At 42.4% G+C, this 23,637-nt stretch overlaps 1 protein-coding gene across 1 annotated transcript in view; it reads left to right on the forward strand.

Annotated features, from left to right (window-relative positions):
• Nucleotides 1-23,391, forward strand: part of LOC140393847 (uncharacterized) — a 42,829-nt gene extending 19,438 nt beyond the window's left edge. Inside the window, exons 3-9 of the mRNA XM_072480371.1 lie at nucleotides 820-895; nucleotides 4,046-4,122; nucleotides 5,910-5,989; nucleotides 9,055-9,200; nucleotides 16,320-16,421; nucleotides 18,797-18,899; nucleotides 20,467-23,391. Coding sequence (XP_072336472.1) covers nucleotides 820-895; nucleotides 4,046-4,122; nucleotides 5,910-5,989; nucleotides 9,055-9,200; nucleotides 16,320-16,421; nucleotides 18,797-18,899; nucleotides 20,467-20,614 — 732 coding nt within the window. The 3' untranslated portion in view covers nucleotides 20,615-23,391. The remainder of the gene's footprint in view (nucleotides 1-819; nucleotides 896-4,045; nucleotides 4,123-5,909; nucleotides 5,990-9,054; nucleotides 9,201-16,319; nucleotides 16,422-18,796; nucleotides 18,900-20,466) is intronic.
• The last annotated feature ends 246 nt before the right edge of the window (nucleotides 23,392-23,637 follow it).

A 23,637-nucleotide genomic window follows, 5' to 3' on the forward strand; every position in this document is an offset into this window, starting at 1 on the left:
ATTACTCCTGTAGAGTTCAGTCTTTCTCAGCACAGGAACAACCTGTCTTAAATTCAGACAATCGTTAGTCTAAACCTAAAGCATGTTTTAACCTTTTCAAAGCTGATTCGGACTCATAATGCTGATATTTTCCACATATTATGTAATAATAATCATTATTAGTGTCACAAGTAGGATTGCATTAACACTGCAATGAAGTTACTGTGAAAATTCCCTAGTCACCGCACTCCGGCGCTGTTCGGGTGCAATGAGGGGGAATTCAGAATGTCCAATTCACCTAACAGCATGTCTTTCAGACTTGTGGGAGGAAAACACAGCACCCGGAGGAAACCCACGCAGACACAGGGAGAACGTGCAGACTCTGTACAGACAGTGACCCGAGCCGGAAAACAAACTTGGGTTCCTGGTGCTGTGAAGCAAGAGTGCTAACCACTGTGTTACAATGTACATAAGTAGTTCAAAAATGTTGAGCATTCACATGCTGATGTTTGGCTATGGCATTAATAGCTCACTGGAGGTCACTGTTCTGTTCTAGATGTGCAGTGTAGCATGCCAGATAGCGTAACCAATAAAATGGTGTTTGCAGTCTGAAGCAAAATTGAGCGATTGAATATTGTTTCATTTCCTTATTAATAAAGATAGGTTGAATTACGTAATGTGTGACCCTTCTCATACCTATATGTACTTATCACAATACAAAACTTTCCACAGTACTTAGTTTAGCCTTTTTCATTTTTGGATGTCTGTTAAATTTCATGCATTATCTTTACCAATATTTTAATCTCATTAATTTCATTTAGTAAGTTTTATTTTTTCCAGTTTTGCCAAGCTGAAGAACACAAAATCATAATGCTCGTATTGTCTGAAACATATGAGTATTTGGCAGAAATGGCAGGTAAGCTTGAGGATAAACTCAAAATAGGAAAGTATTCTTACTGTAAATTACAATATCTAAATACAAAAAGGTAAAATGTAAACTGCAAAGGAAAACATGAAATCTACAAAACTGAGTTTAATCGTACTACCTTGACATACCTTTTTAAGAAGAGATTAAGTTGGTTAATCAAAATTATTGATAAGATGACATGCAGCTAATTGAAAAATTAATTACATCCAATCAACAAGGCTAAAGGATTTTAACTGGTCTTTGTCATTAATGACACTCTAAATTCAGGTCTGAGAGAACAGTCTATTGCAAAGACAGTGCCTTAAATCCAGCCCGACTCCCCTCCAAAGTGTTTTCTAATTAATTTTACAGCATTGTGCTATATATCACTGCAATATGTAACGTAAAATCATTTTGCATCACCTTCAGGACAACGGGGAGCTCTGAATAGATGTATGCTTTAAAAAAATTATACAGATAAACATGTGTCAGATGTAATATTTTATCTCTTTCTGTCCCTTTTCTGGACATGTTATCTCTTTCTAAGTACAGTTCCAAATATCTTGCCCACTAATCAACATCAGTGACTTTCAACAGCACACTCCTCATTTGTTCCACCTGCTATTCAGCGTGATAAAAGAGAGAGGACCCTGCCCAGCTGTCCTGCTCAGAAACAATGAGACCCTTGTTGCAATCCCAGTTAAGATTTTAGCTCACTATATAATCAAGTATCAAACCTGAGATTTACCTGGTTGCGTGGTTTAGCTGCTCATGGTATTAATTTTCTAAGTCATCAGTGGAGTCATTTTGCAGATGCTCAACCCCTTCTATCTACACAGGATTTTGTCCAGTTCTGTAACTGAAAAAATTGCATTGGAAACATATAAAAACTCTTTGGGGGTCTGATAAGATGCTTGACGGAGTCCATTTTCGCTGGTTGGAAGATGGACTCCATAATCTTCATAATCTCTGAATAAGAGTTCAGCCATTCATTCACTCAGGCAGTTGTTAATCTTTGGAATTCTATCCCGGGTTGTGCATGCTTGGCTATTGAATATATTCAAAATTGTATACATTTTTTTTTGCATACTAAGGAATTCTGTAAATAGGGTGGGAAAGTGGAGTTGAGCTGGAAGATTAACTATGATCTTATTGAATGATGGAGCAGGTTTGAAGAGCTGCATGGCTTGCTCATGCTCCTAGTCCTTAGGTTCATGCCAGTTCCAGCCTCCCCAAACAGGCGCCGGAATGTGGCGATGAGCGGCTTTTCACAGTAACTTCATTGAAGCCTACTTGTGACAATAGTGATTATTATTATCAGTTTCAATAGGATATTTTGTGCATTCTTGATGAAAATAAAAGGTCTAAAAACTTCTGGCACACTGCCATGTTTTTGTGTAAATTATTTTATTTACTTCAATCAAGCTTGCGCCTTTTACTTAACTACACTTAAAATTAGTCAGTCTTTAGCTTTTCCCTGGTTTTGAACCCCGTGCATCAACCATAACTATAACCAAGAGATGTAAGCAGGCGATGTATTGCTGTGCTGCTTTTTGTCAAGTCCGTGAGAGTTGCCGAACGATAACTGACACTTCTGTATGGGAATGTATAACCTTTGCTCAACCAATTTCCACACCAATGAATAGATTATCAAGGATTACTTGGAGTCTCCAGAAATTGAGGTAACTTTCCTCGACAATGCTATGAGGAACTCCGGAGCAGAATCATAGGAGAATAAAATGTCCTTTCTGTTTTGTTTCATTGAATACATCTGTTTATTAGTTCTAAAAATACCAGACATGGGGTAAACAAGACCTTTTGGCTCGGACAAATGAATGGAAGTGAAAGGTCACATGTTACAACTGAAGGTCCAAAACGTTTCACTGGGAACACACAAATTATCTGAGGGTACATGCATTGAGTCTACAACTAACATTGAAACAAGGGAGGTGGTGAACATGGGCTCTCGTCTGATCATATTCTGTTTTTTGAGGTTACTGCTTAAAGTAACTAATGGAACTGTTTACGTTATTTAAGACACATTTATGTAAAAGTAATGGATTAATTGAATTTTAGGAACCGTTGAAACATCCTCTGAAATCATACCTCTGGGAAATGGACAGTAAGTATTTAAATAAGAAAAGAGTGAACAAAGTGAGCTTTGGCGTCACGGTGGTGCAGTGGTTAGCACTGCTGCCTCATGTCGCTGAGGCCCCAGGTTCTATCCCGGCCCCAGGTCACTGACTGCGTGGAGTTTGCACGTTCTTTCCGTGTCTGCGTGGGTCTCACCCCCAATAACCCAAAGATGTGCAGGGTAGAAGGATTGGCCACGCTAAATTGCCCCTTAATTGGAAAAGAAAATTGGGTACTCTCAATTTATTTTTTTAAAAAGGATAAATAGACATAAGTGAGCTTTGATCCTTAGAAAGTGAGTCTGGGGATTTAATAATGTAAAATAAGGAGTTGTAGATGAATTGCATAGGTATTTTATATCAGTCTTCATTATAGAGGATACAAGTAACAGACTTTTGACAGGAGGGAGGAATGTCAGAAAATTACAATCATCAGGGAAGTGGTACTTGTCAATTTGTTCCAACAATTTGCTAAGTTCCTGGGCGCTGATCAATTTCATTCTAAGGTCTTAAAAGAAGTTGGTAGTAAGATAGATGACGCATTGGTTTTAATTTCCCCAAATTCCCTACATTAGGAAAAATTCCATTAGATTGGAAAATAGCTAATGTAACTCCTTTATTCAAAAAGGAAGGGAGGCAGAAAGCAAGAACCTCTAGATCGTTAGCTTAACATCTGTCATAGAGAAAATGTTTGCTATTATTAAAGACGTTATAGCAGAATACTTAGATCAATTCAGGGTAATCGGGCAGGATTAACATGGTTTTGTGAAAGGGAAATCATGTTTAACTAATTTATTGGAGTTCTTTGAAGAAGTAACACGTGCTGTGGATAAAAGGTGGATATGCTTTGGATCTCCAGAAGCATATGATAAGATGCTACATCAAAGAATGTGCATTTAGATTGATTTATGCTTATCATTAAAGTGTCAGTTAATTTGGGACATTTGACTCTCCCTTAGAAATGTACATATTTAGTTATTAAGTGGATGATTGTATTTAAAGTATTGTTTAATTTTTGAACTCCTAGGTGAATTTGAATGTGGATCTGAATATCCCCTAAAGAGCAAATGTGTGCCAGTCATTGAAGTAAAGAGACATTTAGCAGTAAGTGATGCATTTTAACTGAAGGTATTTTTCAAACTAAATACAATCATTTAAAGGTTAAATGCAGCTTATGGGACAATGAAACATGACTGTAGGAATTAGTAACAAAGATTTGGGTGAAATTCAGCTGTGCAACATTACCATATAAATGTTAATGCTTTCATCACAAATTTGTTTGCGCACCTGTTAATGTTAACATTGACTCATTTTAATTTGAATGAGTTAATAGTCTTTTAAAATAGTGGACAGAGGAGATTCATGCAAATACTATTAGTGTACATTGGCATTATGCATAAAAATTCCATATATGAATTAATATCAGGTTAGAGGAAAGAAAGTGACATTAGAATAATGTAACAAGTTATTGTTTGAGTATGCAGTAAAAATTATTATAATTGCTCTTTTAGGCTAATCACTACAAAAACATCATTGTTCTTTTCAAGTCAGCACATAAGTAACATCACCGTATTTGAAAGTAATAAAAAAAAGCTGCAAGTGTATCTCAGAATCAGTCTTTGGCCTCAGGAGAGAAGAAGTAGACTCCTGCCCTGAGGTGATCTCTTACCACTGGATTGATTCCACTGGAGTTGTACATTGGCCAGAATCCGAGGAATAGATACATAAAACAACTTGATTATACTGCCGTGTGTTGTCATCCAGTGAAATGTTACAAGCATATTTAGAAGATTACTTTATTATTAATTAATAATAATCGCTTATTGTCACAAGTAAGCTTCAATGAAGCAGCATGGGTTCAATTCCCGTACCAGCCTCCCCGAACAGGCGCCGGAATGTGGCGACTAGCATCTTTTCACAGTAACTTCATTTGAAGCCCACTTGTAACAATAAGCAATTTTTAATTTCATTTTTCATTTTCTCCATTCCATGTGTCTAACATTCCTGATATTGAGGGGTAAACATATAGATTTGCTATTCCATACTACGTGCTAGGAGTGCATACTCAGATGCGGTGATTTTTGATCTGTTAACGGTAATGGATGAAAATTTGTGATCTGGGAGTGCACAACTTCGCAATATTTGCTCTTGTCACACATGAAGGAAAGAAACATAAGCATTCTCAGCTCTAGGTTATTGGCCTGAACATTCTTGGCATTAAATCCTTTCAGTAGCTGATTTTCTGCTACCTTTAAGAGATGTGCTAGCAATGCTTCTTTCTGATACATGGAATGTGTGCAATCAATGGCGATCCCAATGTAACTTTACTGGACTCCCTAAATTCTGCAGTTGGATGGATCTAATAATGAATCTTCCCAGCAACTTCATTTAATGAATCAGGCACATTGACTTGGGGTTACTGGTAATTCTGAATGACCTGACGGTTGAGAGGTGGTAGCTCTGTATAGCATGTGTAAATACTGGTGTCTACAATACTTGATTGGTGACTTTTGAAACTTGTTTGTTATCGAGCAACATTTCTGTCTCCCTGAGCAGCATAATTTTGATATGCTGAGCGTGTCACTTGGCCACCACATTTCATAAGAGACCACTTTCTACTGCTTCCCATTATTTTTACTAAATGTTGAGTTTTGTCACTGAAATTCCAAGGCTCATTAACTAGGGTAGCAAAGAAATCTTATCCTCAAACTATCTGTGGTTCAATGTTAACTTTAGGTTTGAATTCATAAATCTCTGTACCCTGAAATTTCCTCTTGAAAATAATCTATACCATTTTAACCATGACAAAATAGATTTTTTGCAGGACCATCTAGCAGAGGGGCTTGAAAGTTTGTTTTTGAAGTCATCATTTGTGTTCTTGACTTTCCCAGACTTCTCAGGTTCCAAATTCTGGAAAATTTGATAAGGCACTTGAGTGGATCATTCAGAGTACCCGGGACTTTGGGATTAAGTGAGTTGTGTTTTCTCTCAAATTCTAGTTGGAACTAATTGAATGCAGGAAAAAAAAGCACAATCTCACAATTGTGCATGGGATTCCAGCACTTTTTTTTTACCAAGATGAATAAGAAAACATCTGCATTGGCTATATGTCTGTGTTTTGGAAGGATTTATATTTCCCTGTTAGAATTTGGATACAAATTAAGAGCAATGAAATGGGATTAAAATGTCTTTCCTGGATGTCGAGAGTCCAAATTTAAATCCATTATGGCAATCTCGGTGTAGTTCATTTAAAAAAAATATTTTTACTCTCCATTTTCACATTTCCTTCAGAGTTTACACCCCACCAACAAACAGTAGATGGTAACAAATACAATGTAAATCCCCTTATCAACAACAACGATCCCATCCTCCCACCATCCCAAACAGTGGTCCACCTGACAATATAAGCATCAAATAAAACAAACCCTCCCAAGGTGGGAAAAAGGGGAAAAAAGGAATCCGGAATCACCGATGGTAACCATTGACATATAGAGTCCACCCCCCAACCCCCTAACATTCAATGCCATCCAATCCCCGAAAGAGTACCGTGAATGACACACATGAATTGTAGACCCCCCCCCTCCCAGATTCCACTTACTTCCTCTTGTATACTCCTCTCCCCAACCTCGGTTCCTTCCCCCAACTTTTGACCCCGACTAGGCTCACCGGAGCCGGTTCTACCAGGTTCCGATGGCCGCAGCCCCTCCCCCCACCTCGCTCCCGTTCACTGGCCGGCTTAAACCGGCCAGCGTGGAGACCCCCGCCCGGGTCTCCCTCCTTGCCCGGTCCCAGGAAAACCAAGAAATCACCTTTAGCACACAACCCCCGCATACACATCCAAGCCCCAAAGAACCATCATTGCAAATGAAAACCCCATCTCTTCCCTTGTTCAAATATATACAGCATCGACTCATTTAGTACATACACCATCATGCTGTGAAAAAATTAAAGTTACATGAGGCTACATCGGTACACGACCATTTCTCAATTCTGCCTCAATCCTTCTGCCTTCGCAAACCCCTCCGCTGCTTCCGCCGTCCCAAAATAAAAGTCCTTGGATATACTATGCCGCACTGCACCTTGATGATGTACAGTGCCTTCTTCACCCGGCTGATGGCAGCCCGCCTCCTCGCCAGCTCCACCGTAAAGTCCTGGTATATGCGTATACCAGCTCCAGCCGACTACACCACCCGCTTCTGCTTTGCCCAGCACAGGACCTTCTCCTTCACGCTGTACCTACGGAAACACAGAGTCACTACTCTTGGCAGCTCACTCGCCTTTGGTATAGGCCTCCACGACCGATGAGCCCGATCCAGTTCATACTGGGAGGGATCGTCCCCCTACCCCAATAGCTTTTCTACATCGTGGCAGAATACTCCATCGTCCTCGGGCCTTCCACTCCTTCGGGCAGACCCACAATCCTCAGATTCTGTCGCCTGGATCAGTTTTCCAGGTCTTCCATTTTGGCTCGCAGACCTTGTTGGTCTCAATCACCCTCCGCAACTCCTTCCCATTTAGGTGAGTTGATCACTGCTGCGATAATGCCTCTTCCATTTCCTTCAGTGTCTCACCTTGCGCCCACACCTCCACCACTGCGCTCGATACCGCTGCTGTCACCAGGGCAATCGCCTCCTCCACCAGCACTTTCAATACCGCCCCATCTCCTTTATCATCGCTTCCATGTGCTTTGTGAACTGTTTTTCCAAGTTCCACGGCCATCACCTTGGTCATTTCTTCTATCGTAAGCAATGCGGCCTCCCCTGGTGCCCCAGCCTCCGCTTTCCTTGCAGTCCCCGCGCTGACCTTTCCACTCCCCGGCGGACTTTCATTAACCACTTTTTTCACGGCCGTTCTTTTCCCCAACTTGGACATTTCACCTCACTGTGCCTTCTTACTGCTTTTGCAGCCTCCGCTGCCCCTGGGACCGGGCGTTAAGACCCCGAAAATTCCGTTCCCGAAGGGAGTCCTCCAGTGTGCGGCTGCCTCCCGCCCACCGTCACCGGAAGTCCTCGGTGTAGTTCATAATTGGCACAATGTTTAAATGTCTCAGCATTTTAAGTGCCACATTATTAGAGTTGGAGCATTATCTTTTATATTTACAAGCGTATTTGAACAATTAACAGTAATGCAATAGAACATAGAACATACATTTAGATGGATTGATAAGAAGTTAGCACATTTCCTTTTTTATTAGCCTTTTTTAAAAATGAAGCTGCTGTGGGTTCAGCAAAATTAATCAGTAAAATGTGGTTTTGAACTTGAGATGTGGCACACAAGAAGTTGTTAGTTTGAGGTCCTGTCTTCATGGAAGACACTGCTTCAACTGAAATGCTTTCTCATAGAAAGGAGGAGAAATCAGTGAACCAACCCCTTCTACTGTGGGGAGCATTTGTTGATGATGTAACAAGAAGACAAAAAATAGGTATTTTAGATTTTCTCTTTTGATTTTTTTAAAGAAAATCCCATCTGCTTTGTACAATCATGAGACTTTACTTTGTAATCTTTGTTCTTTAATTGGAAACAGTACAGAACAAATACAGCTTGATGAGGTCAAGCTGTGTGGCAAACTTTAGATAAGATTTTAAAGTTAACTTTCCTCCATAAAAACTATCAAAGCAATGACTGGGACTGCATGGTTGGTTATTTTGATCAAGAACTCTGATAATTGTTTGAACTTCGAATGGGTGAAAATATTAGCAACATTAGGAAATTGTTTCTATTATATATGTTCTCTAAATGGTATGTCACAAAAGCCTCTGATTAAAATTATGCCCAAGTTACCTGATGCATGGTATAAACAGTCAGTTAACTTGATGTGGCCTAATAATTTGCAATTGTAGGTGCTCTCAGTCAAAGTTCCATAACACATTTGATAGTTAACTTTAATAAAGATTGTCACTGCCAAGTTTGAATAATTGACTTGAATCACTATATTATATATGAGTGATTTAAAAACTTTGTGACCATTGTCACCATGCTCTTGAATAAAGTTCATGTAGTTGCCAGTTTATATTTTTTTTGCATATCTTGTTACAGGCTAGTTGGTAAAGATTCTGAAGCAGTAGTAACTGCAGTGGATCAAGTGACTTGTCTTGAATCTACTCGTCCACAGATGGATTTGCATTGTCGTCTCCGTCATGCTGTTTTCATTATTCTTCACAGAATGTTAATCTTTATTTTAGGTAAGTCATTAACCTGTGTAGATGTTTTTTTTAAAAAAAAAAATGTTTATTGAGAATTTTTCAACAAAATTTTCAATCATACAAACCCCCCCCCCCCCCACAACAAAAAGAAAAGAAAAGTCGCATAGCAAGACATAAACATATCAAATCAACATAATACAGAACTTTGTACATTGGATTCCTCCCGCACATATCAACTTTCCTGAACATTTTTGTATTTTCTTGCTCAAGTGCCCCCAGGAAAAACCCCCTTCCCCGTCCACCCTTCTTCCCCCCCCCCTCCCGAAAGAGATGTCTCCCCTCCCCCCCCCCCCCTGGGTTGCTGCTGCTGCTGACCGAACTGCATCTAATGCTCCGCGAGATAGTCTAGGAACGGTTGCCACCGCCTGGAGAACCCCTGCACAGACCCTCTCAAGGCAAACTTTATTCTCTCCAACTTGATAAACCCTGCCGTGTCATTTATCCAGGCTTCCACACTGGGGGGCTTCGCATCTTTCCACATCAACAAGATCCTTCGCCGGGCTACCAGGGACGCAAAGGCCAGAATGCCAGCCTCTTTCGCCTCCTGCACTCCCGGCTCGTCCGCCACTCCAAATAGTGCTAGCCCCCAACTTGGCTTGACCTGGACTTTCACCGCCTTAGATATAGTTCTCGCAACACCCCTCCAGTGCCAGGCACGACCAGAACATATGAGCATGGTTCGCCGGGCTTCCTGAGCACCTCCCACATCTGTCCTCCACCCCAAAGAACCTACTCAGCCTCGCCCCCATTATATGCACTCTGTGAATAACCTTAAGCCTGGCACATGAGGAAGAAGAATTAACCCTACTCAGGGCATCAGCCCACAGACCCTCTTCAATCTCCTCCCCCAGCTCCTCCTCCCATTTACCCTTCAGCTCCTCTACCAAAGCCTCGCCCTCTTCTTTCATCTCCTGGTATATCGCCGACACCTTGCAACGGAAATTCCCTCACCTGTCGCCTCACAAACGCCCTCACTTGCATGTACCTGAACGTGTTTCTCGGGGGTAGCCCAAAATTCTCCTCCAACGCCCCTAGGCTCGCAAACGTCCCATCAATGAACTGGTCCCCCATTCTTCTAATCCCTGCCCGATGCCAGCTCTGAAACCCCCCGTCCATCCTTTCTGGGACAAACCGATGGTTACCCCTGATCGGGGACCACACCGAGGCTCCCATCGCACCCCTGTGTCGTCTCCATTGGCCCCAGATCTTTAGCGTTGCCGCCACCACCGGAAATCAAAAAGAAACCTCGGGAGGACCACCATTTTAATCGACTGTACTCTGCCCGCTAGCGAGAGTGGCAACATGTCCCATCGTTTGAAGTCCTGCTCCACCAGCCACGTCAAATTAAGTTTGTGCAGTGCCCCCCAGCTCCTAGCTACCTGGATCCCCAAATACCGAAAGCTCCTTTCCGCCCTCCTCAACGGTAGGTCGTCTATCCCTCTTCCCTGGTCCCCTGGATGCACCACGAAGAGCTCACTTTTCCCTACATTGAGCTTATAGCCCGAAAAGTCCCCAAACTCCCTTAGAATCTGCATGACCTCCACCATCCCCTCCACTGGATCCGCCACATACAGCAACAGGTCGTCTGCATACAGCGACACTCGATGCTCCTCTCCCCCTCGGACCACCCCCCTCCATTTCCTGGACTCCCTTAATGCCATGGCCAAAGGTTCAATTGCTAATGCAAACACAGGGGGGACAGGGGGAACCCTTGCCTCGTCCCTCGATACAGCCGAAAATACTCCGACCTCCGCCGATTCATAACCACACTCAGCACCGGGGCTCTATATAGGAGCCTAACCCAGCTAATAAACCCTCCCCGAACCCAAACCTCCGCAACACTTCCCAGAGATACTCCCACTCTACTCAGTCAAAGGCCTTCTCCGCGTCCATAGCTGCCACTATCTCCGCCTCTCCCTCCACCGATGGCATCATAATCACATTTAGGAGCCTCCGCACATTGGTGTTTAGCTGCCTGCCCTTTACAAATCCCGTCTGGTCCTCGTGAATCACCCCCGGCACACAGTCCTCGATCCTCGTAGCCAGCACTTTTGCCAGCAACTTAGCATCCACTTTGAGGAGCAGTGGGTCCTTATCCCGCTTCAGGATCAAAGAGATCATCGCCTCCGACATTGTCGGGGGCAAGGTCCCCCCCCCGCTTGCCTCATTGAAAGTCCTCACCAGCAATGGGGCTAACAGTCTAAGCACTTCCTATAGAACTCAACCGGGAACCCATCCGGTCCCGGGGCCTTCCCTGCCTGCATGCTCCCCAGTCCTCTAATCAGCTCCTCCAACCCAATTGGCGCCCCCAAAGCAGCCACCTCCTGCTCCTCCACCCTCGGGAACCTCAGTTGGTCCAAGAATCGTCGCATCCCCTCTTCTCCCGCCGGGGGCTGGGATCTGTACAGCTCCTCATAGAAGGCCTTGAATGCCTCATTTACTTTCACCGCACTACGCACCGTAGTTCCCCTTCCATCCTTGACTCCACCTATCTCCCTCGCTGCAATCCTCTTACGGAGCTGATGTGCCAGCATCCGGCTCGCCTTCTCCCCATACTCATACGTCTACCCCTGTGCCTTCCTCCACTGTGCCTCTGCCTTCCCTGTGGTCAACAGGTCGAACTCCGTCTGGAGACTTCGCCTCTCCCTGAGTAGTCCCTCTTCAGGGGCCTCTGCATATCTCCTGTCCACTCTTAAAATCTCCCCCACTAACCTCTCCCTTTCCCTGCCCACTTCTCCCTATGAGCCCTGAAGAAGATTAACTCTCCCTTGACCACCGCCTTCAGCGCCTCCCATACTACTCCCACCTGCACCTCCCCGTTGTCGTTGGCCTCCAAATACCTTTCAATGCACTCCCGCACACTTCCTCGTCTGCCAGCAGTCCCACATCCAACCGCCACAGCGGGCATTTGTCCCTCTCCTCTCCCAACTCTAGTTCCACCCAGTGCGGGGCGTGGTCTTAAATGGCTATGGCCGAATACTCCGTTCCCTCCACTTTCGGGATCAATGCCCTGCCCAGAACATAAAAATCTATCCGGGAATAGGCTTTGTGTACGTGGGAGAAAAAAAATAATTCTCTGGCCAAAGGCCTAGCAAATCTCCACGGATCCACTCCCCACATCTGGTCCATAAATCCCCTAAGCACCTTGGCCGCCGGCCTCTTTCCGGTCCTAGATCTGGAGCGATCCAGTGCTGGGTCCAACACCGTGTTGAAATCCCCACCCATTATCAAGCTTCCTACCTCCAGGTCCGGAATACGCCCCAACATACGCTTCATGAATCCAGCATCGTCCCAGTTCGGGGCGTATACATTTACCAATACCACCCACGTCCCCTGCAACCTACCGCTCACCATCACGTATCGACTCCATTGTCTGCTACTATGTTCTTGGCCTCAAACGACACCCGCTTCCCCACCAGTATTGCCACCCCTCTATTCTTCGCATCCAGCCCCGAATGGAATACCTGTCCTACCCATCCTTTTCTTAACCTGACCTGAGCTGCCACCTTCAGGTGTGTCTCCTGAAGCATGACCACGTCTGCCTTCAGTCCCTTTAAGTGCACGAACACACGGGCCCTCTTAACCGGCCCATTTAGGCCCCTCACATTCCACGTGATCAGCCGGATTGGGGGGGCTTCCCCCCCTCCCCCCACCCCTGCCGACTAGCCATCTCCTATTTTAGGCCAGTCCCATGCCCGCGCCTCCAGTCCCCCAGACGGGGAACCCCCGCCCTGACCACCTCTCTCGTTTTCAGTTCCCCCTCGGCCAATGCAGCAGCAACCCTATTTCCCACCCCACCCCCGCTAGATCCAGATCTAGCTCTTTTGCTCCCCCCATAATACTTCCGTAAGTCAGCTGACCCCGGCTTCCCCCGCCTTCCCGTTGACCCCCCCCCACCCCGTGTGGAAATCCCTCCTCCTCCTTGCGCTCCTCCACCCCCCCCCCCCGGCCATTCACTAACGCGGGAAAAAGCCCGCGCTTTCCTGAACCAGCCCCTCCCCCTGTGGCGCAGCTCCTGTTGCGGCCTTATCCCAATTCCCCCATCCCCGGGTCTCACCTCCCTCCAGCACCGGCGCCCACATTCCTCTCAGTCTCCCAATCAAAACTTTTCCCCCATCCCCATCCATCGTCCCACCCGTGAAACATTCTTTCCCCATATTTACAACCCTGTATACAGTCAACATCTCCCCCACAACCACAGACCCTCAGTTTGAGTCCAATTTTTCCGTTTGGTTAAAGGTCCAAGCCTCTTCTGGCGTTTCAAAATAGTGGTGTCGATCCTGATATGTGACCCACAGTCGCGCTGGCTGCAGCATTCCGAATCTCACCCTCTTTCTATGCAGCACCGCCTTGGCCCGGTTGAAGCCAGCTCTCCTCTTTGCCACCTGCGCGCTCCAGTCCTGGTAGACTCGAATCACCGCATTCTCCCATCTACTGCTCCGCTCTTTCTTGGCCCATCTCAGGACACTCTCTGTCCGCGAAACAATGGAACCTCGCCACTATCACCCTTGGCGGCTCGCCAGCCTTGGGTCTCCTCGCCAGGACCCGGTGAGCCCCTTCTAGCTCCAGGGGGCTCGGAGAGGCCTCTGCACCCATCAGAGAATGGAGCATCGTGCTCACATACGCCCCGGCATCGGCCCCTTCCACCCCTTCAGGGAGACCCAGAATCCGGAGATTCTTCCTCCTTGACCTGTTCTCCAGGACCTCGAATCTCTCGGCCCACCTCTTGTGCAGCGCCTCCATCTTCACCCCCAGGCCCAAGATCTCGTCCTCCTTCTCGTTGGTTTTGTCCCTCACCTCTCGGAGCTCTACCTCCTGGGCCTTCTGGGTCTCCTTCAGCCCCTCGATCGCCGTCAGCATTGGCGCCAGCGCCTCCTTTTTAAGCTCCTCCACGCAGCACCTGAGAAACTCCTGCTGGTCCGGCCCCCATGCTGCTCGATCTCCGCCCTCCGCCATCTTGTTTTTTCCCCCTCGTTTCTGCCACTGCTCCAAAGCCACTTTTTCCCCCGCTCCACTTCTGGTCCCCTCCATACATGACGGAAGGGGGACCTTGCTCTCACCTTCCCACACGGGAATCGGTCAAAAAATTTCCGTTGGGGCTCCTCCGGAGAGCCCAAATGTCTGTTCTAGCAGGAGCCGCCGAAATGTGCGGCTTAGCTCCGCATCGCCGCAACCGGAAGTCATCAACCTGTGTCGATGTAAGATACTGTTTCAGATTTTCAAATAGTCGGCCCCATAGTAAATGTAGTTGTCTCAAACCAAGAACCATGACAGATTTGGTAACGATCCTCAAAAAAGATAATCATCGAAAAAAGCTCACGATGCAAGATAAGAGGAGCACTCGTGATTACTTTTAATGAGAAACTAACAGGAATCACTCTCTAAATCCAAATCTTATGTTGCATTTTGGATATATGTGGGAAAATGAGCGGTATCTTAATGCATTTGTTATTTTCTGAAGGTTACCTCATCTTCAATACTTCTTACTCAAATTGTTTAATCTTAACAAACCTTTCCAGCTATTTTAACGCATGGAATGAAAAACACTGGTCATATTCTGTTCATTGAAACAAATCAATAATTGTTTCAAGTCACCTCACCTCTATAATTTCATTATTGAGGCAAAACAATCATATATGATACCTCTGTAAAATCACTGCTGCATTGTAGCAATAAATCTACTTTGAGTTTGTTATATAAAGTAACAGATAATCTCAATAATTAGTAAAGCTTTTTGCACGAGGTTACCAAACTGACAATATCTAGGCTCCATATTGCATTACTAAAAGTTCTTTGCTTGCCCTTGTATACAAGTTGTATGCCAAAATTCTCTTGTTCTTTTTCTGTTTTTCCTCTACATTTTGACTTTCCCCTTTCTCTTGGTCTGCCTCCACATAACTTCCACCACTAAAGTGTCAGCTTGACTTAATGATAATATTCCTAACTGAGTCAGCAGATGTGTTAATGCCTGACTCGAGAATTTGCACACAGAATCTAGGCTGTCAAAATCCCAAAGCAACTTGTTGCTGTTTATGCCCGCTGTATTTATCGACAAATCAACAGTTTTTTTAATTATAACTTCAAACAATTTATTAACTGGGACGCAAATAGGAAACATCATGACGTTTTGAAAATCACTAAAGAAATGCAGGTTTGTTCTTTTAATCCTATTGACTTTGCTCAGTGTTTTAAATTAATTATGTAAGTTTTGTTTGCATTATAAACAAAGCACACCTGTAGTCCGCTCACGGGCTGAACACAAAATTAAATCTTAGTGCACTACTACTGCCAGTGGAACAGAGCATTAGTATGTAACACCGACCCCACATATACATCAGATAAGTATGGCAGGTTGTCTCGCTAACAGGACATTCCTGAACCATTTGAGTTTTTACAACAATCCAGCCTTTTACTTTTAGAGTTTTTAAAAATTGACTCCAGATTCTTAAACTGGTGGGATTGGTTCTCTGAATTGTTAGTCTTGGTCTCTCAATTACCCAGTCAGTAACATAACCGCTACACTACACCACACCATAGTACTCTGCCGTCACTGTCCAAATCACAGCCTTCACTTCTCCTAGCACTATAATTCCATCCCTGATCCCTCGGTCATTAAAAGCTTCTTTAAAACCTACTTGCAGATGAATATCCTGTAAGTATGCCAGTCTTTAATGATTTTGACCACTGTTGTTTATAGTAGCCATAGCTTAACTATTGTTTGTAAAGTTCTATCTGAACCCTTACATTCTATTGTAAGGACTAATGCAACAATACAGATATAAATAACACCTGTAACCCAAGCAGCAGAAGAGAGGAGTGATGACCAAAAGAATGGTTAAAGAACTAGGTTTCAGGAGATTTTTATGGGAGAACGAGGAAATAATGTGGATGGATTTTAAGGAAAGAGTTCTGGAGGGTAGAGACAGGATAGCTGGAAGCTGCAATTGGACAGTGGAACTGAGGAAGTAGACAAAGGAAACCAGAGTTGGATCTTTAAAGTTCATTCTTATTGTAGAATGCACAATTGCTCAATCAATTTATTACAAAAATCTGAAAAAAACAATTTGTGAGCTAATGAGTTTTTCTGTGTTTTTATAGTTTTAAGCCTTTTGTGGATTATGTTGCTTCTTCTGAAGTACCAAATGAAGAAAATGAAAGAACAACAACAAGCTGTATATGAAATGGTGAACAAAATCATAGGTACTTAATAATCTTTAATAATCTTTATTGTCACAAATGTGCTTACATTAACACTGTAATGAAGCTAAAAACAAAATCTGTATGATGTTGCTAAAATTTTAAATATTTGTGTTTATGAGTGATTGCTTATGTTTGTGTGAGTGTTCAGATAAATGTAACTTACCAGGCAATGTGTTTGTTTTGTGGTTGGCACAAATGCACCTATGTTCTTTTTCTCATGCTTTCAGTTTCTCACTTGAAAACTGTAAACTCTTATACTGGTAATGTCACAGTTCTTGGTAATGACATAGAGTTAAAGTGGCTGGAAAATAGTTTCTTTCTGCTTAGTGGTGGATGGCAAATTAAGCTAGTCCCAATATAGTTGTAAAACTGAGCATTTGAATTAGATGATATTTTAAATTTATTTTAAAAGCATTATTGGAAAATGCTTTGATAACTCGATGAGTCTATCCAGTAAACCATACATGTCAGAAAAGTCCTAAGTTCACTATCAGGTTAGTGAGAGGTACCTGATATCATCCAGGCATGAATAGAATCACCATATTTTTAATCAATAGCCCAGATCTACCGGGTTACGGATAGTGAGACACAGGCGGTACCCCAAAGATACGTGAGGGACCCATTGCGAATCCCAACTTAAACACAGCCCTGGTACTTAGGTGCATAGTTTAAACTTCGATTTCAAGATTTAGGCTGCTTGGATCGCTTCTTGGTTGGCTAGAACCATGCAGACTTGAGCTTTTTGACATATACTAACCATGGTCTTTATATGGATTTACTTAGGGTTTTAACATCCAGTAGAGTGGCAATTTAGCCAGATTGTGTCACTCCTTGAACCTTGAAATCCAGACAACCTAACTCGCCCAATCTTCCAACTCAGGCCAGGCGAGACCTGGACAGCACAATGCATCTCTGGAGCCTAGCGTCGAGGGCAGATCAGTCGTAGGTCGGGAAGGTGGAGAGAATTGGGCCTGGTTTGGGAGGGTGGCGTTAAGAGTCCCCATAGGGCGTGGGGGAGTCTCGTAGGTTGGGGTGTTTCCTTTGGGAGGTATACTCCCTTGGGAGGGGGGATGAGGTATTCAGGCAGTGGGAGGCCTGTGGGTTGGGGGAGAGAAGGGCGTGTACCCTGTGGGTTGGAGAGGGTGAGGAGGGTGTCCCTTATAGAGGAGGGGTGGTCATTTTGGGTTTTTACAGTAATTACCCAGAGGTGAGAATTGGTTTTAATTATTCAAACCCCTTCTGGGTAACTATTGATGTAAGACGGTCAGAACCATCTAAGGATTTGATTTAAGTTGTATTTTTGAGTGGATCCCAGTGCAGGGCAATTGTCCATGGAAGTTTGCAATTTCCAGGCAATTGCTGCGCAAACCTTGCTAGGGAACCTCTAGGTGCGGTTCCCCCACCACATCTCCAGGGTATCCCCACCCTCCAAATACAATGCCCTTGAGCTCAGAAGTTGCGACCCATAGAGTTTTTCACAATAGATGTAAAACCAGCAAAACACAAAAAAGATCAGCTGGAGTGTCAAAGTATTCCAAAACCCATAGCAATGTTCACCTGTCAGCCACTCCACCCCACCCGGTGGAGTGTTCACCCCCCCCCCCCCCAAACTGGTCACCCCCTGCTCGGCCACCCAACTCTCTCCTCCCCAATCAAACACTACTCCTGACATCAAGCCCTGACTAGCCCCCAACTACTGGCACCCTCTTCATCCACCTGACCCTCGACCAACCAACTCTCCCCCACCCCCAACCCACCCTAATTCCATCCACTTACATTTCCCTTCTCTCTCTCCTGTCAGAATGGCAGGGATCTTTAAACTTAACTGGTTTACAGCAGATGGTGCTGTAAAAAGGGGGCATAGTTTTACTTCCCTGGACCTGCTGCACTGCTCAGAAGAGGCACCAGGAGCAGCTATACAGCACATTTCTCAGCAAGTGTGGGTTGGAAGTCCGGCCAAATATGCAGGTCCAGACTAAGGTAAGTTACAAGAAGCGGAATATCAGTCCGACAGTGATTGTCACTCCATAGTTCTGTGTCAATGCTTCTAAGTTAGCTTGGGGAAGAATTGGCTTGAGTTCCTACTTCTTATTATCATTCAAAGTGTCCATCCTCAATATGAACATACGTGAGGATATGATTCAGCTTGGCATTGATTCCAGAAGAATACCTTGTTGACACATGCTCTTGAGAGTTTCACCTGCAAAATCACAATTTTTGTCAATATTCAAGGATATCTTAACAATCATAGAACCGTATTTCATCAAATAGTCAGTGCCAACAATACATATCATGTCTTTCAGCTAATGCCCTTGTCTTGTAATTATGTATGTCAGCTTTTTGGGTTCACAAAGTTAACTTAATTTTTAAAACAGGTGTGGTTCGTGCTCACAATCAAGACTGGGAAAAGGATTTGGAACTCATACCTTATGTACCTGTTCCCCATGTCCGTGACACACTGATTCAACCAGAGGACAGGTATGTTATTAAATTACAAGAAAATAATTCTGTCTGACTGTTCCATGTACCTGTCTTTCTAAACTCCCACATACAAATGGATGTCTGCACACTTGCAGATCAAATGTGGACTATTTTTTTCATCAAATGTTTATTATTTTGACCTGCTTCACAATATTTAAATCAACTAAACCTCATTTGGGTCTCAACTTTCACTGTGTCCTGCTGATTAATCTTATTCGCAATGTAGCAATATTTCTGCATCAAAATAAAAATGTTATTGGAGCTACTGCTACAACCCAAAATTTAAGTATTTTTTTTGGTATTGGAGTGATAATTTAATTTATACTAATCGTGCAGACTGACTTTCCATGCGACAAATGTTTTATTTTTGCCAGGCACATTGAGAAAACAGTAGAATGTCAATTACTATGCCATTCACGTTATTTGCCGCAGATAAAAGGTTGCCTTTACTGTGACTATCACTGTCATCAATGATCCTAACCAAAAAAGTAAAAATCTGCTGGTATATGCAACCAAACATCACCGCGCCTCCCTTTCTACTACTTTCAACTGAAAAAACATGCTCTTGTTTTGTGTGTAAAAGTTTCTCTCACTTTCATATAAGTTGCCCACTGACTGCATTTCCATCATGTAGTTAGCCATAAAAATACCAAAGCAATAACGTGACACTACACAAAAGAGAAAAAAATAGTACAGACGAATACAGGCAGTGCTTGACTTTATGACGTTCAAGTTATGATGAATGGCTCTTACAATGTTTATACATTGACACACTGTTTCAGCTTTATAATGTTGGTTTTGACTTTATGAGGCAACGCCAGCACATTCATCTGTGCGCATTGATGTTGTGCAACACCCATCTCTCTATGTCCTCCTGGCTCTATACTGTCTTTATTAGGTCGAGCCGTCTTTATTAAGTTGGATACAAGTATTTTATTCTGTTAATCCACCTGTGAGCCAATGTCAGTTTTTATTTAGCACAACCATCACAATTTTAAAGCATTTATATGCTTACGTTGTATTTAATATGCGCTCAGACTCAACAAAGGTTCAGGGTTAAGACTCAACAAAGGTTCAGGGTTAAACAGGCAACTGAAAATGAGGAATTGCTTCACTGTATCCCCCACACTAACTGAAGAACTTGTGCTAAGGCATGCAAGCATCAACAGCCGCTTCAGCGACTTGGCAGGGCAACAGTTGAGAGCATTTGACACGGCCGGGGTATCCCATGATTGATTTTCAGCCCATGTTCAGGAACCAATCCCCTATAATACCATTGCTCCTTTGTGGAAATTGGTTCCAACTTAAACGTTCCAACTTACAACGTGGTTTTCAGGAACCAGTTGTGCCCTAACTCCAAGGATTGCTTGTAAATCGTATGCCAAGACTACAATTTCATGTCTATTTTGCCTCAACAGAACTTATTTAAGACATGAATCCCTACAGTGCAAAAGGAGGCCATTCGGCCCATCATCTCTGCACCCTAACCTAGGCCCATTCCACAGAAAACAAATTTTAATACTAAATTGATAAAACCTTATTTTTCAACTTTCTTTTGCATCAGGAAAAAGCTGAAGAAGACCTGGCAGAAGGCTGTTGTGTTTCTTGAAGCAAATGAATCCCGAATTCGTACCGAGACTCAGAGAATAAATGGAGAGGATTTCTTAGTGTGGAGGTGGACACAGCCTTCATCCCTCTGTGACTCAATATGATAAATAACTCGGATGTATGAAATAGGGAAATTGTGCGCCAACCTATTGCTGCAGTGCATTGGCCTACTAGCACCCTTTTACCACGCAGTAAACAAATATATGTTTGTGTCTGAGGTCCTCCACACAGCAATTGATCTTAACTGGGCCATTTGAAGGCACGTGCTACTCCATGAGAAGTAAGAGTAAATCAGTGAGTATCTTGGACCATCCTGCTGTTGCTGTAGACAGTTTTTAAAATAATTATTATTCATTGTTGGGATGGGGGAGTCACGAGCAAGGCCAGCATTTATTGTTCATCCCTAATACAATTAAGTGGCTTACTATGCCATTGCAAAGGGCAGCTAAGAGTCAACCAAACGTTGAGGAACTGGAGTTGCATATAGTCCAAATTGGGTAGATGGCAGCTTTTCTTCTGACAGGAGTGACAATCTTCCAACAGTTTTCAGTTTCCAAGTTAAGCTCAATTCAATTCTCGTGGTGAGATTTGAACTCTCGGTCTCCTGAATTATTAGCTCAGGCCTTTGGATTACAAGTTTAGTAACAGAAACACTGCACCATAGCTGTATTTATTAAAATTGGTAGAAATATAGAAGCAGATCATTTGCTTCTTCAAACAGCTAGAGGACATGCACAGTATGTGGTTATACAAAAAGGGCCAGAAAAAGAAAGATTTTCAAGCTGACAGCAATAAAATGATATGTAGCTTTGAACTACTCCTTCTATGTAAGGGGGCTTCAATTATTGTCGGCCTAGATTTAAAACACTTGTTCAGATTCTGATCCCGTCCTGTACTATCATTCATTTTGATTTACTAATCAGCTTTAATAAATATATATATGCACATACAATTAAACTATTTTACACATTTTGGGGTATATTTCCTTTCGTATTGTCCATAACAAATACACTCTTTGTAAACAGGTTTATAACTTCAGTACATATCAGTTTTCCCTTGCAGCTGTGTATAACTGACCTCTTCTATATGCACATTTGCTCTATTTCTGTTTTTCAACTCTAGCAGCAAAGTATAAAGGAAATATCCACAGTTAGGTAGCTCAGACTATTTGTAAATGGTATTTTCTTATTTAACTTTATTTCTTAAAATGCAAGCTCATCCCTTTCTACTTTAAAGGATGAAAATAGCTTCATGTGGTTATGTAATACCTGATCAAAACTGATGGTTGAGTTGCAACTTTCTGACTTAACAAATACCTATTCATGTATTTTATATGCAACTTAATTGTTTCGCATATTAGAGGAAGACAACTGGGAATGTTTATTAGGAAAGCTATTTGGTAATGAAAATTATAGCAAGCAGTGTGTTTGAGTTTTATAATTCTTTTAGAGGTTTTTCTATTTATTCGTTCGCAGGATTGAATACACCAGCATTTATTGTGAATCCTTGATTCTTTTTAAATATTTTTTCTTTTGCATGAAGAAATAAGTGGTTAAATTAGCATATATATATCTTAAAAGATAATGCATGAACAAAAAGAATACTACATTAAGTAAAATATTTCAAATTGCAGTTTCTTATTGTATTGGTATATAAATGAACTTTTTAATCGTTTATATTTTGTTTCTAATTTAGTGGACTATGCTTGCAATGTGCCAAACTGCTCCCAGTAAGGAAGTTAAACTTCTTAGTATTGAAAACAGTAATTGAAGTCTATTAATTATTGCATGCTTTTACTGATTTCAGAGGTCAACTTAACACTATTTCTATGCAGTTATCAGGATGGAGGCTTTGGTTGGAAAAGAGAAAAATGGCTCATTGCTTTCAAATGTTAAAACTTAATAGTCCATTTATATTAAGCATTCAGTAGAGGTTTTTTTATGTGGGCATGGGTTTTTAATCTTTTTGTAGTTTTCAGAACTAAAAGTTCTCGGAGTTTAATAAAATATTAAAACAATGTTTGTGAATTTATTAAATATCTGAGTTTAATTAAAAATTCCAGTTAAATTAATAATTGTGGAAGGTAGCATGAATGATGTGCCCCATTCTAAATTGAAATTATTATTTTGAAGTCATTATCAGCAATTTAAAATCTGGTTACTTACAAATGTTGAATCATCACTGACTTCAAATACTTATGTTTGGTGATAGATTAATTGTCAATTGTATTAATCAGACTTTTATCTGCTTTCTGCTCTTGCAAAAATTAAGGGATATATTTTTAAAGAAAATGTTCTTTTAAAAATAAATTGCAACTTAAAATGCTGCCTGATTGCACTGGGTCAGGGCAGGTTTTATGTTTGGTGATGTGCAAATGAGTTTGATTGGAAACCCGGAAGGATGAGGAGGGAAAACCTTTCAAAACAGGTACAATTTGCACTGGAATCACTGAATGCCGAAAGTGGAAACTACTCCATAGTAATCAAGGACAATAATTCATAATTTTCACTGATAAATGGACAGAAATGTATCATTCAACCTTGGAGATATAGTAGATATCCTAGAATATCAGGCAATAAGAAGGAACAAAGGTGAATACAGCACAGAAACAGACCCTTCGGCCCTCCAAGCCTGTACCGGTCATGATACTAACCTTGGCCAAGACCCTCAGCACTTCCTTGTGCCGTATCCCTCTATACCCATCCTATCCATGTATTTGTCAAGATGCCTTTTGAACGCTGTTAATGTATCATTTGTACTAGTTATCTATGTCCAATCATGACTATCAATCAAGTTTTTATCATGCATAGTATATGCGAGTACTTGACCAATCACATTAAAGGTCCACATGCTTAATTAAACTATCCAATCATTACAAAGGCATGTATGTTGTCTTGCAATTAGTGATATTGGTGGTCCAATATCTAGTAGCCATTAAATCATCTCCCTTTTGCTATCAGCAGACTTACTGGGGGTATCACAATGGTACCTTGTTACACATTGTAGAATAGACCTTGAATTGTAACATATGCAGTTTCTCTGCCTGAAAAATAGCTTCTGTTGTCCTTGTAATATCTGTTACACATGGCAATTCCATAGTGTGAAATTGAAGAATTCAATTTCTCCA

Source organism: Scyliorhinus torazame, chromosome 17 (assembly GCF_047496885.1).
Source record: "Scyliorhinus torazame isolate Kashiwa2021f chromosome 17, sScyTor2.1, whole genome shotgun sequence".
Taxonomy (NCBI): Eukaryota; Metazoa; Chordata; class Chondrichthyes; order Carcharhiniformes; family Scyliorhinidae; genus Scyliorhinus; species Scyliorhinus torazame.